General features: G+C 44.3%; 1 protein-coding gene across 3 annotated transcripts in view; it reads left to right on the top strand.

The window, feature by feature from the left end:
* Positions 1–13,661, top strand: part of SERINC5 (serine incorporator 5) — a 102,900-nt gene extending 89,239 nt beyond the window's left edge. For all 3 annotated transcript variants that reach the window (XM_059175340.1, XM_059175339.1, XM_059175342.1), the window contains exons 9-12: positions 3,252–3,318; positions 6,316–6,355; positions 6,960–7,104; positions 9,078–13,661. In XM_059175340.1, the coding sequence (XP_059031323.1) occupies positions 3,252–3,318; positions 6,316–6,355; positions 6,960–7,104; positions 9,078–9,225 (400 nt within the window). In that variant the 3' untranslated portion in view covers positions 9,226–13,661. The remainder of the gene's footprint in view (positions 1–3,251; positions 3,319–6,315; positions 6,356–6,959; positions 7,105–9,077) is intronic.
* The last annotated feature ends 817 nt before the right edge of the window (positions 13,662–14,478 follow it).

Genomic DNA, 14,478 nt, shown 5'->3' with positions numbered 1-14,478 from the left:
TACATCAAAAGGAAACTGAAGAGCATAGAGCCCATTTCTGTGATTCTCTACTCCTAGTCTCAGGGACCCTCTCCTTGAGTTTCCTGTGCTAGGGTTCTGGGAGAGAGGCAGGTTCAAAGTAATTTTTCCCCCTGGGATTATCTGGAGTAAGGTCTTTCACTGAGGTTCAACCATAAGCTGGGTGCCTTGCCTCATTTTATTATTAGAAGGTATTTGTGCTATAAAATGGCCCCAGCTATTTCAGTTTTAACCATGCTTATGAGAATTTATTATTTAAATGTTTAGGAATTTGAATTTGAAATGAGAAAAACTGAGAATTCTTATTAAATGTGAAACAACTTGCTAATTCAAAATGAAACACTCATGGCAATAAGGCCAACCATGTAGAAATAAGTACATGGTTGGTAAGAGAATTGGAGAGAAGATTGGCTTAAACCAAGATGAGTTAGCAAATCATGGTGTCTGTTCTTTTGGTGCATTCTGTGTCTGCTACCTTTATTTAAGAAAGGAGAACAAGTTAAGAAAAAAAAAAATGAAGGAGGAATATACAAGCTTTATTTTGAGAATCCTGCTGCTCCCTCAACTACCAGCTAGAAATCTTCCTGGCTGTACGTTAGGGACATGGCCAGGCCTCCCCCCTCAGTTCACATAGGACTGTCATCTCCTTTGGGAGCTGTGAGTCACCAGTTATACTGTGCATCGGGGGCCTAACTGAAACTTCACACAAAGGGTAGGACTAGTCCTGAGATCTCCTGAGGGCCCTGTAAGTTTGTCAGGGAGCAGAATCCATGGTCTCCCAACAGGAAAGTCTGGACCTGTTCTCTAGAGATTTTCTTTGATCTAGGAGAGTTTGGCCAATTCCAGAAGCAGCTGAAACAGGTGCAGAGGGCCACCTGCATTTTGAGTCATTCTGCCAATACAGAAGAGGCCCTGGGCATGGCAGTGATGGTGGGGGATGGGCAGACGGGAGACAACTTTTTTGCTTTTCGCAATAGCTGCAAGGCACTGCTGGATTCTTGTGAGTGGGGGCTAGAGATAGTCAACGGGCTATGACTTGTCTGTACAGTGAAGCCCCGTCCCAATCAAATGTGATCATTGTCCTTCCGCGCCCCACCAGAAGCAGTGGGTGAAAGTTGCTCATGCCTTAGCCCTGGAAGGGAAGAGCTTCTGCATAATCCAGGAGTTGTTGTTCAGCAACGTGTCTTGCATTCACCAAACAGAGGGGTCTGAGTAGTAGAGTGCAGACAATAAGAATTTCCTAAGCTTTTAAGGAGTTTGGGAAAACAGTGTGTCCTTGTTAATTCCAAAAAGAGTATCTTCTGGGTGAAGGCCATGACTGAATTATAATAGTATTTTATAATGGCATCTTACTTGTAGAAGTTCTCTGTCATTAATGATGAACTGAATGTATTTATTTGTTTTTAAAACTAAATTCAGTTAATTAATATATAGTGTGTTACTGGTTTCAGAGGTAGAGGTCAGTGATTCGTCAGTCATATGTAAGACCCAATGCCCGTTACATTACACACCCTCCTCATTGCCCATTACCCGGTTACCCCATCCCCCCACCAACTTCCCCTCCAGCAGCCCTCAGTTTGTTAAGAGTCTCTTATTGTTTATCTCCCTCTCTGGTTTCATCCTGTTTTATTTTTCCTTCCCTTCCCCTATGATCCTCTGTTTTGTTTCTTAAATTCCAGTAATGAGTGAGAGCATATGATAATTGTTTTTTCTGATTTATTTTGCTTAGCATAATATGCTCTAGTTTCAGCCACATTGTTGGAAATGGCAAGATCCCGTTTGATTGCTGAGTAATTGAATATAGGTATTTAGAAAAAAGAACAAAAGCTTCCCCATTCGGTGCTCTCTGATGATGGAAGTAAGTTGGCAGAGGTGCCAGAATCAAAAGCTTTGTTGTTCTTGAAACCACTTTATTCCAAAGAAATTTGCAAAAGTACAGTATTTATTCTAATGCTTTTAAAGAAAGAATACCATCCTTTAGGTGAAAATTGCAAAAAAAAAATTGATCTTTCTAAAAAGTTACATTTTCCTCCACAGAAATGATACACTATTAAATCATAACTCACATGCAGAAAATACAGCACGCTCTTACATGCAGGAGCGAGGGGAATGTGTTTCTGGGGTGTACCGCCGTCGGAAAGGATCTCTAAAATTCCTCTGACAAGGCTTGAAGTCAGGAAGCAGGGGCGGTTGGGCCTTGATCAGCATCCCATCTGTTTCGCGCAGAAGTGAAAGTGATGCTATTGGACTTGAGTGGCCCACAAAGGAAGCAGTGTGCTTGGATCCCAGAGGACCTTTTTGTGCAGAAGGCTTTTTATTGTTTATTTGCATTTCATTGATCTCTTCTGTCTTTGAGAAGGAGCATGAGAATGAGCAGAGAAGGCATGTTGCCTCATGGGGTTTATTTGGTTGAAATGAGTCTGCTAATTCCTGCTTCTCCCATGGCCACACCCCCACACCCCCAGGCTGGCACAGAGGATGCAAGAGGTTAGGGACTGTTGTCTTTTTCACTGAGTCCCCAGGGCTTGGAACAGGGCCTGACACATGGCAGGCCTTCAGTAAATATTTGCTAAATGAACTTACAGAGTTTGTTAGAACCCTGAGTGTTATATACATTTCTGTTTGCTTAAAATATTCCCTTTCCCCCCCCCCCCAAAGAAATACCTCTTTCACCCCTATAAGCCAGATTTTATAATAGGGAGAGTGGTGGGAAGAATTTTTTTTTTTTTCCTAATCACACTGATAGCTAGTATGTTGAATTTCCGAGCAGAAAACCTTGTTCTGCCAAAGGCTGATTATCATAGTAAATAACTGTGACCTTTGCTTTCCATGCCTTTGCCTTTTTTGTTTTAATGCCATCTCTGGGTTCTTTCATTGGTTTTGATCCTTCTAAGTGAGACTAATCAAAAGTTGTGGAAAGATAAAATGGAAATCAGAAAATCCTTTTGGCTTGGTTTATGAGGGAGGAGAGGTGAAAATCAAGATAATAGGGCCAAAAGATACCTTATCTCTTTATTGACAAACTTCTCTTGCTTAGAATGATCTAATGCAATCTGTGTAAAAAGACAACTGTAGAATTGGTCGGTCAGTTTTGGAGTAAAGTGGAATATTGAAACAGACAATTCTTTTTAAGGAGCCAGAGCTGGAGGACGTGGTGAGCCTCTCATGAGAGCACTGGCCAGGGGGCTCTGCCCTTCCTCGGATGGGATATAATGTGTGTGTTTGTTTCTTAGCTTGACATCGACGACAAGGTCAAGTTCTGATGCTCTGCAGGGGCGATACGCAGCTCCGGAACTGGAAGTAAGTTCATTTCCCTCCCTTGCCCTGCTTCACCTCAGAAGACCCATTTTTCAGGAAGGCTCTGTGTGTTTGTGTCTTTATTGATCTGCATTCCATGATCCCATTTTTCTCCTCAGGAAAGAACACAATTTTTGTACAGAAAAAAAATAATGTAGAGACAATGGGATTAAAATGAATCTTTGATTTTCATCCAACAGAATCAGCCTCTACTGTGGCCTTGCTCCCCCTCTCCCATCCGAGTCGCTTTGTTGGGCTGCTCTCTGCGTTTTCCTCCTGTCACAATGGAGTGTGTGTGTGTGTGTTTGTGTGTGTGTGTGTTAACTTCTAGTCCATTCTTCTCCAGAACAGCTGTTACACATAACCTTAGGGTCGTGCTATGTATGGAGGCCACAGACAGGTATAACACAGAAGGGAAGGAATGAGCATCCCTCCCTGCCACACTGCTGAGCGTTGTCTACACATTAGCTTATCTCATTGCTTCGGTTTGGTCAGGTGGGCATTTCTGGGTAAGGACCTGGGAGCAGTAGAGGTCCAGAGAATCAAGGGGCTTAGCAGTAGATGCCTTTTGGTCAGCAGGAAGCCTGTCACTTCCTTACCTGTGCCATAATCTTTTGTGGGGGCCCTTGGAACATCCATCAAGGTCAGAAAAGGGCTAATTCCGTGGAGGCAGCCGGGAAAAGTCTGACCCCAGGAATGGAAGGAACACAGGGTTCCAATAATGGCTGAGACTTCACAGCAATTGTTACGTGCCCGGCACTGTTCTAAGCACTGTATTTGTGATCACATTTCAGCCCTGTAAAAACCCAGTGAGGGCTTTATAAACTCTGTTTTAACAGAAGGGAGAGACAGAAAAGTTACTTAAGCTTCTGATTTGCTGGCACTGTGACCTGGGCACCCTGGTTCCAGAGTCCATGTTCCCGAACTCTGCTGCGAGAGCTCAGTGCCAGCTCCCAGCCCTGCTGCAGACCCTGCCTGACCCCCAGCCCTCCACCCCCCCTCCCTTGCCGTGTCCTCAGAGCTTTCCCCGGATGGAGGAGCCCTGGTATGTGTCCAGATACGGACACTCTTCTCTGCAGCTGAGGCTATGGGGACGGTCTTTCCTGCACCTGACCTGGAGACAGTGAACATTATGAAGGGTTGTCAGGCTGCCAGCAGCATTCAACAGCTCTTTCTGTCCCTTAAAAAAGAAGAAGGCTCTGCTGAGTCTGAATAGGTTACTGCTTCCTACACAGAAGAGAAGGGTCTCTAGAAGGGACACGTTTGTTCTCCCCACAGCCGGGTGACCACCTGCTGGGGTTGTGCACAGCGGCTTCAATATCCCTGTTGTGTAGAGTGCAAGCCCAAAGAATAGCACATCTCCAAGTTAGACTGAAGAGGATGTTTTCCTTCTCGTGCTAAGGAAAGTGTCCCAGTGTTTTCTTCTGAACTGGAGAGCATGCAAAACGGAAGTTGGTCTGCTCTCCTTGTATCAGGTTTCACAGGATATACCTTTGAAAGAGAAAGTTAGTAGTTTCTTATGCTAAGTCAAGTTTCAGAAGAACTAGGACCCCAGGATACCATGTCTTGAGCCCCCTGCATGATTAGTGGATCTTAGACTGTGTCACCTGATCCAAGATTCTGTCAAGTCCATTCCCTCTATTAGAAGTGTCCCTGATGTAGTAGGGAAACAGGGGTTTGGCCTTGCTGTATGTAGGCTGGAGCTCCTATGTCCTTGTCCCTTGTCCCTGGCTCTCTGTTCTTTCCAGTACAAATACTATCAGCCTGAAAGTGCCAACGACCCAGTACTTCCCAGCTGGTCTTGCTATGTGGAATGTTCCTTTTTGTTTGTTTGTTTAAGATGTTATTTATTTGGAAAAAAAAAAAAAGATTTTATTTATTTGAGAAAGAGAGAGAAAAACCATGAGCGGGGGAAGGGCAGAGGGAGAAGCAAGGATCCTGATTCCCCGCTGAGCAGAGAGCCCAATGCAGGGCTCGATCCTAGGACCCTGAGATCATGACCTGAGCTAAAGGCAGACACCCAACCAACTGAGCCACCCAGGTGCCCCAACGTGTAATGTTTCTTACTCTGGTTACCAGAGTCTTTCTGAAATCATGTATTAATTTTTCGTAATCCAGTTTTTTATTAGTTTATTGTTTTGACTAGGTCAGAAACATGGTACAGAATTTAAAAGGTGCCAGAGACTCTTCAAAGGAAAGTATCCCCTCCATCTAACCCGGTCCCTAGCCCTCTGCCTCTGTAGAGACAGTTGAGCAGCCTGATTTCATCGGCAATGCAGGTGGACCTCCTGCTTCCAGACCTCTTAGCTTGACCGTTTCTGATCCTGCCAGCTCTACCGGCTCCCAGACCTAGCAAGTATAGCAAATCGTCACCAGGAATGAGCTCTGTGAGGGGGGGGGGACCAGTCTTGTTCACCTTGTGTTTCAGGCCGAGTTTTCCAGAAGCAGCTGCCAAGGCAGAGTTGAGGTGCAGGTTGTCCCTTAGGGATCAATGTTGGTGGAAGGGAGGGAGGCAAGATTGGGCGAAGTTAAAAAGCCCCAGAGGTGGGACAAAGTCTCTGTTGACCCCTTCAGGGCCCCAGAGCAGATATGACCCATCAGAACTGTCGCCAAGAGTCAGTGGCTGCACCTCTACCTCCCTGCCTCGAGCAGCCAGTTCAGCGTGGGTTGCCTGGGAAGGCTGGCGCTGTGGCTAAGAGAACGCCTGGGAGCTGCCGTCTAGAGGCTGTGCCCAGCACTCCCAGGGAGCTGACTGAGCACTAAGTGAGCACCGCTGAAGGGAACCTGGGTGGCTCACCTCCGTATCTGTTTCCTGTCACCAGCACTGAAGCACTTGGGAAGAACAGATGCCTAGTCAGATCCTTTGAAAGGGGTCCATGAGCGCAGTTCCGAGCCTGGCCGCGGGTTTGCATGGAGGGCTTGGCACAGCATGGGGATGACCCTTCGTGCCTTCCTGACGGTAGAAACACCGCCTGACGCTGTTGGGTTTTGCCCTTGCAGGTAGCCCGCTGTTGCTTTTGCTTCGGCCCTGATGGAGAGGGTAAGTAGACAACCTCCCTCCCATGCAGCTCTAGTCTGTAGGTGTTTGGGATTTACACCCAGATAACTTGAATGGTAAGAGGAAGGTTTTCTTCCAGAGCTGGTGTACTGTTGGCTCTACTTTCACATTCTTTCTTAGCGATCGATCGCTGGGTGTATTCATGTTGGTATTCTGGCCGGCTCATCTGTAAGGTAAATTCTAAGTGAGACTTCGAGGAGTACATTTTTCAAAGGAATGAAAATTTTGAAAATTTCTCTGCTTTACCTTCTTTCTTTCTTGGACTGGAGAATCCTGGGGCTCGAAAACACTTGTCATGCCCTTTCACTTTCCTCTGAGCTGAGCATGGGTTTTCCATTTATATGGGCTCTTTTCTGCTCTTTTCAAACGAATGTGAGGTTGGGAAATCTATCCTGTGCAGAACGGTCCTGGGGGTGAGGGTTCTGCACAGAGGGTGTGGATGAAATTGCCCAAGGCTACACATGGCTTCTGCCATCTTTCTCTACTCACCAGCCCCTGGGGTGGAAATGAATGAGTGTGGCTCTGCGGGGGCAGCAGTTGTGCATGTGTCCACTCAATGAGCTTGTGCTCGCTTTGTGCCTCACAGACACTGAAGAGCAGCAGAACGTAAAGGAGGGACCGCGGGTCATTTATGATGAGAAGAGAGGCACCGTGTATAGCTACTCCTATTTCCACTTCGTGTTCTTTTTGGCTTCCCTCTATGTGATGATGACCGTCACCAGCTGGTTCAAGTGAGTGGCCCATTGTCTTAGACATTTAAGAAGGGACAGTCTTTAGACAATCAACTTAAGTCCTATTTTTTAAGTGCTGGGAGCCACACGGAGTCCCAGATCCAATCTCCGGGAGTCAGTTAACTCTTCTCCAGGTCCTTCTGTGCTCACCTACACAGAAACAGTCCTGGGGTCTCAACAGTCTGCAGACATGCTTTTAATCCTGGGACTTCCTGATCCTCATGCCCCACAACCTGCGCTACAGTAGCGCATATTCCTTCATTCCTTTCCTGTGCATTTACAAGCCTGTGCGATTTTTAAAAAAGATTTTATTTACTTATTTGACAGACAGCAAGAGGGAGAATGCAAGCAGCGGGAGTGGGAGAGGGAGAAGCAGGCTTCCTGCCCAACAGGGAGCCTTATGTGGGGTTCGATCCCAGGACCCAGGGATCGTGACCTGAGCCAAAGGCAGCCCTTTCAACAACAGAAGCCCCCAAGCCTGTGCAATCTTTAAAACATAGGAAAAAAACATAAAACAGGGGTGCCTGGGTGGCCCTGTAGGTTAAAGCCTCTGCTTTTGGCTCAGGTCATGATCCCAGGGTCCTGGGATCGAGCCCCACATTGGGCTCTCTGCTCTGCAGAGAGCCTGCTTCCTCCTCTCTCTCCCTGCCTCCTCTCTTGCCTACTTGTGACCTCTGTCTGTCAAATAAATAAATAAAATGTTTAAAAATAAATAAATTAACAAAAAAACATAGATACGATTATATGTGTTTCCCCTTCAGCTTTTTTTTTGTTGTTGTTCTTTTGCTTTGTTTTGTTTTTTAAAGTTGGTAATCCATGATGGATCTCACTTTCCCTGTCACTACATAGAAACTCTTTTTAATTCTTTTTGGATCATTTTTCACTGAACCAGTTTTGTGTTATAACTCAGAATACGCATGGGATAGACATTTAGGCTCATTGTGCTTTATTTTATCCATTCACGCAGCAACTATCCAAGCGGTTCCTACGTGCTGCCCCTTTATAAATGGCCGGCTTATAATCTAGTGGAGGAGACAGCCTGTGATCCAAATGCAGTAGGCAGATGGCACTGACTATTAGGGAGGAAAAAGAGGAAGAGGAATGAGGAATACCAGGTGGGGCTTGGGGATGCTGGGGCCAGCAGAAGGCTTCGTCGGGGAGATTTTTTTTCCAGAACATCCTAGGAAGAAGAGAGGAGGAGGAAGCTTCTAATGCATCCCCAATGCATCTAATGCTTTGGTAATTCCTGGCAAGTTTTGGCATGGCAAGCTTGATGGAGGGACCTATAATTAATAAGGCAAAAAATAAGAGATGTTGCCAAGAATATGGGAAGAATTAGAACCTTTTACAAAAACTCCTGCTAGGATCATAAACACGGTGCAGCCACTTTGGAAAACACTTTGTCAGTTCCTCAAAATGTTAAACACAGTTATGGTAGGATCTGGTTGTTCGAATCCCAGGTATATTCCCTATAGGAAGAAGTATGATCACACAGAAACTTCTACACACGCGTTGATAGTAGCATCACTTATCACAGACAAAAAGTAGAAACCTCCCAAATGGCTGTTAGCTGATGAATGGATAAACAAAATACATTATCTCCATACAGTAGGATAATCCTCAGTAATAAAAAGGAATCAAGTATTGATCCATGCTACAACATGAATAAATCTTAAAAACCAGTCATAAGAGGCCACATGATTCCATTTATGTGAAATATCTGGAATAGGCAAATCCAGAGAGACAGAAAGTAAAGTAGACCAGTGAATGCCAGGGGCTGGGAAGAGGTGGGGAAATGGTGTACACTTTAAATAGTGTGAGTCGTATCTGAATCGAGCTGTTAGGAAGAACAAGATAAAACAGAACAACAGAAAGACTGGAGGCTATGGGAGCAGGGAGACCCCTTCTGGAAGAGGCCTCCCCTCTGCCTGTTCTCTTCTTGCTCTGACAACAGTTGGTTCTTGTTTCCATAGCTATGAAAGCGCCAACATCGAAACCTTCTTCAGCGGAAGCTGGTCCATCTTCTGGGTCAAGATGGCCTCTTGCTGGATGTGTGTGCTCTTATACCTGGCAACCCTGGTCGCTCCCCTCTGCTGTCCCTCTCGGCAGTTCTCCGTGTGAGGAGGACCTGAGCCGGCCTGCAGGTTGGAAGTGACGTGCTTTGAAGAAGTGTCCCAGGGGTCTGAGCCGTGACTGGTGCTTTGTGAAAAGCTGGCTGGTTTGAGTGAGTCTGAAAAAGGCTTTCAGAGGGGGGAAAAAAAGTCACCCGATTGACTTTTTAATTCGGAAAATCAAGAGAAAGAACCATTTTACTCCAAAAGAATTGAAATTTTAAACCAAGCTGATCCTGAGGGATAATATATTTTGTGTGTGTGTTAGCCCTAAAAACTGGAATAGAAATTAGGCTAGTATTTTCCTTGTTTTTTTTTTTTTTTTTTAACCAAAACAGAGTTTGGGGCACGACAGGGATAAATCTGCCCTTGTCATTTTTATCCTTGGAATAGAAAAACTTGCCAAAATCTCAAACCCTCAGCCCCTGACAGAATGCAGACCCTTGTCACGCACCTCAGCCGGGACCCTCGTCTGCAGCGGGCTCTGCAGCCAGCACTCGTTCTGCTGCCCCCCGCTACTTGGTATTTATAGGGTACAAGAGGAAGCACCTGCTTTGAACTCCACCCTTGTGCTGTTTCCTCCTGGCCCCCAGACGTTTCCCTTTGAGGCTGTGGTGCTGGGAATCACAACTTCACTCTCTACCCTTGCCTTTCCCAGAGGTCCCCCATCCTGTCTGGCCTCGCCGTCTTTGCTATAATGTGAAAAAGCACAATTTGCCATCACTACCATGTGGTTCCCCCACTGTACTATTCGTTCCTGATCCGAGTTCCGGCAATAATCATGACTCCTGTCTGTGGTGTTGTTCACATGATTATAGAACAATATTCATGTTGTTTTCTTTGCCTGAACGGTGGAAGGCTATCGTTCTTACTTGTTTCTACTATTAATTTTAACAGTACTCTAGGACCTTACCCGAAAAGTCGCTTCTTAACCGAAGCCCACGGCACCTCTCTTTTCTTGTGAAAGTCAGCCAGTTTTTTTCCACCTTGAGGCCTTTGAAGTTGTAAAAGCAAAAGGGCTCTTGTTTCCTGGATCTGGAATGTGAATGATAATATTCACTGTGGTTTTTGGAGTAAATTTGCTGAGGTGAGGATTCCAGGCAGCACCTCAAACTGCGCTGACAGGATAAGGCCTTTTGTACAAGATGTAGAAGTGGCCAAATATACTTAAAAGAAACGATGGGTTGGAGGATGGGTGGTGGGGAAGTGGGTATTTAATTAAGCCATAAGCAACATCCACGGAGATTTCCAAAAATACAAACTTGTAAAGTAATCCTCGTAAGAGGTTTGACTTTAGGCAGCTGCCCAAGAAAATACTCATGTTCAGTGTTGATGTCTGTCCTCAGTCAGGGAAGAGTTTTCTCAGCGGAAAGTCTATCAGAGACCCCAGTGGAGATGTGGTGCGGAGGCTTCTGTGAGTGCCCTGTAAGGGTGGAAAGGGTCTTCTTGAGCTCTCTGGCACAGAGGGTCTGAGAATAGAGTGTATCCTGCCGAGCTGGGCAGAATCGGGTCTCAGTGTGCCAAAATGCTGGTCTGGGGAATTAGATTCTTCATTTCTGCTCCTTTGCCCTCCTCCCAGGAACACAAGCTGGGAGACAACTTCAGTGGACGAATTCTTCTAGAATCATGCCTTATTTCTCATGTTTGAGATTCCGTTTTGAAAGGCACTCGTGTATGAGTGAGAGCCTTGTTTTGCAAACTTTATCCCATTTCTTATTTTAGGTCAGAAGCTCTTCTGGCAGTTGAAAGGTCCTCTGGCATCACAGAATGGAAAGCCGCCATGCGCAGCCCCTGTTAAGCCCGTTGGCCTGGGAGCTCTGTGGGTCGGGGACAGGTTGAGGGACTTGGCCGTGTGTGGGAGCCCCCGGCAGGAACTGTGGCAGTAGCTGGCGCGGTGACACAGGGCAGTAAGCCGAGAGTGGCTTTAGGAAAGACCTCGAGAAGAATCCCATCAAAAACTGGGATACTAGTTTCATTGTGTTTTCTTCCTGCTGGAGTCTTGCTACTTTGGGCAGCCAACTATGTGACTTGAGAACTGGCCTCAGGGCAGGTCACGGTCCAGCTGACAAGGCTCCTGTTCCTTGGCTGGCTTTTGTTGGCAGGCTTCCCCTGCAGAAAGAAGCTTAGGGAAACAGAAAGGAAAGGACATTCGTTGCCAGTGGCAGGGCCTTCAGAGTTCCCTTCTTTAGCTGACCCAGCCAAACCGTGTTTGCCAACTGCTTCACATTGGTTTGTGGCCCAAAGTTCTTCTTGAAGTGTAGTCTGATGGAAGAGATAGAGTTGCGGTCACTCTGATTTTTATCCTCAACAGAATCGAAGCAAGTTTATCTGAACGATGGGAGAGATGTGAATATATTCGAAGGACTGAGGGCATATAAATAAGTCGACTTTAATGATTATTAATTGTTATAAACAATACTCAGGTGATGAGTTAATGTTTGTGGGTGTAAAGAACCTACATTCTCGTGCTATTGTGATATGAGAAACTGGAAAAATTGTGTCAATTGCTTTCAGTTGCTGTAATGATGCTGTTCATTGGGTAAGTTCACTGATCTCTTTTTAAAATAATTTTGCTTCCTCCACCTTTCTGTACATGATTTTTAAAAGTACATTCCCAGTAGCTGCTGGTCAGACTCCTTTAGTGATGTGAGAGAAATTTTTTTTTTTTTTAACTGTGTATATGTTTCTTTTGTGCTATTCCTTAGATATGGAAATATTTTCCCCTCTCGTTTTCATGAGTAAAAACACTAGGTGGGGGAAGGGATTCTTCTGGGAATGTTGCTGTATACCTAGATGGGTTATCTGAGTTAAGGCTGGAGACTTTTCTGTCAAAAGCTTTTGGAAACCCGATTGGGTCCTTACTGGATTGAGTTTTTGTAATACTGGTTAGCGGGTTTTGCTTTTGTCCTCTCCGTTCTTGGGAAATAGCTTGAGAGAATTGTTCCCCAGAGGTGTTTGGGGCTCTTTCGTGGAGTTGAAGGACTGTCTGCATGTGGGCTGTTGGACGGTGGGGTTACGGAGATTTGGGGTTCTGGTGCCCATCAGGAATAGACAGCAATTGGGCCCCCACACCTCATCTTTTTAAATTTCCAGTTCCTCAGAGGATCCTTCATTCTGGGTGACCTTCATGTAGCGCTAGTCCCCACCCTCACCCCCATATTGTCCCCCTCTGCCTATTTAAGATTATGTACTTATTTAATTTTAGCCAGAAGTTTATCACGATTGGTGCTTCATGTTACCCTACAAAGGGAATTCCAGAGCCTTTGTTTAAGACACCTGGGCTTTTTTTCTCCTTTGACTGCCTTTCTAAATAGCATTTCATTTCAGTGTACATTTGTGTTCTACTCCTCTTGGAAGTGAAAGCAGTTTTAACCTATAATGAAGAAGGGTGTGACCTTGGGCTACGACCCTGCCTGTCTAGAGAGAACGCTGGGTCCTCCTTAATCAGGGACAGTGCAGGAGTCACTCAGCTCATGGAATTCTCTGTAGGATAGTCTCCTAATAGGACTAACTCCCTCTGCTTAATTCTTAAGGTCACCATGTTTCCCACCATCTTTACAATGCTTGTAAAGCCTCAGACACATTCATCTCAGTGTTGCATTTCAGGCAGAGATGGGCACTCTCATGTTGGACCTACGCTACAGAACTAGAGAGCTGTTTACATAGATCTTTCCAACTAACACTGGTCATTCTAAAGATCTTTACCTTTTAAAAATTTTCTTCCTCAGTAAGTCACTTGCAGAGGCATTCATTTTGAAAGGGGTAATATTTGGCTTTTACCAAAGAGGGTTTTTTGTTTGTTATTAAACAAAATTCCTTCAGAAAAACTTAATTGGGTAAGGATAGATTAAAACCACATATGTCCAAATCTGCTTCTTTAGGAGTTTAGTCATATTTATGTGAGTAAAATGATGAAGAACTCTTTAAGGTAATCCTCTGGGTGAAGGATCCTGGGAAGTTCTCTCAGGTAAAGAAAGTTTGCAACAGATGTGTAATATATGTCTTGAGAGTTATTTATAAGAAATTTATGAGGATTGTTTTGGTTTCCTATATTAAAGATTTAAGTTCTTTTTTTACTTTTGCAAAAAAAAAAATTTTACGGAAGTTTTATAATTGTAACATTGTTAATTTTTTTAAACTTTTCCAAAATAACTAGTTGTAGCAGAATTATGGGTTTATGTTTTGCTCTATTTAGAATTTGAAATGTAGTATGTGTGATAAATTTACTGTTTGAAATTTATAATAGCCTTGGATATGGTTAGAGTTTTGGTAACTTTTTTAAAAGTTATTTTCTTCCCTCGAGTCACAAAGGCAACTGTGGGTTTATATTTGTTTTTTGAATGCTAATTTTTCTATGAAGTGTCTGAAGTTGACCAGTCTTTTCCTATGTAGAAAACTCAGAACTTGTTAACTCTGTACTTTAATAAAAATTAAAATGGAAAACTATGTTGCTGTTGTTTTGATTTGGGGGTTTTTTTGTAATTAGAAGTCCTCCAGGTGGTATTTTCCAAAGATGTTGCCTTCAGGTGTTAATCATCTTTCTCTCAAGCTCATAGAATCTTTTCTGATTCTTTTTTTTTTTTTTTAAAGATTTTATTTATTTATTTGACAGAGAGAGATCACAAGTAGGCAGAGAAGCAGGCAGAGAGAGAGAGGAGGAAACAGGCTCCCTGCTGAGCAGAGAGCCCGATGTGGGACTCGATCCCAGGACCCTGAGATCATGACCTGAGCCGAAGGCAGCGGCTTAACCCACTGAGCCACCCAGGCGCCCCTCTTTTCTGATTCTTAATAATGAAAATATAAACGTGAAAACCCAACTTTTTTGTTTCCTTCACTCCCCCCCACCCCACAGCTTTTGTGGGCTGCTTCCTTTTTCCTATTCTTAGACTAGTGCCACACTCTCGCAAATACGAGAATTAGAGCAAGTCTCTAAGGAAGATAGTAGAAGTGTTCCAACATGGGTCTTCTTTTTCAAGATTTGGCTCTTCTAGGCCTTTTATATTTTCCTTGAAAATTTAGGCTTGAGGGAGGGGGATGGCATTGTGTCATTAGACTAATTTGGAAAGAGTTGACATTTTAACATTAAGTCTTCCAATCTAGGGTTATTTTTCATTCATGTAGGTTCTTAAAATTTTCTTTAGTAGCATGGTATAGTATTGCTATTTTTATTAAAATGTCTTTGTATGAAATTTAATCTCTTTTTCAAAAGATTTTATTTATTTGTCAGAGAGAGAGCACAAGCAGGGGGAGCAGCAGGCAAAAG

Source organism: Mustela lutreola, chromosome 5 (genome assembly GCF_030435805.1).
Source record: "Mustela lutreola isolate mMusLut2 chromosome 5, mMusLut2.pri, whole genome shotgun sequence".
NCBI lineage: Eukaryota > Metazoa > Chordata > Mammalia > Carnivora > Mustelidae > Mustela > Mustela lutreola.
The sequence above is the reverse complement of the archived record's forward strand: the minus strand, read 5'-3'. Positions and strand labels throughout refer to the sequence as shown.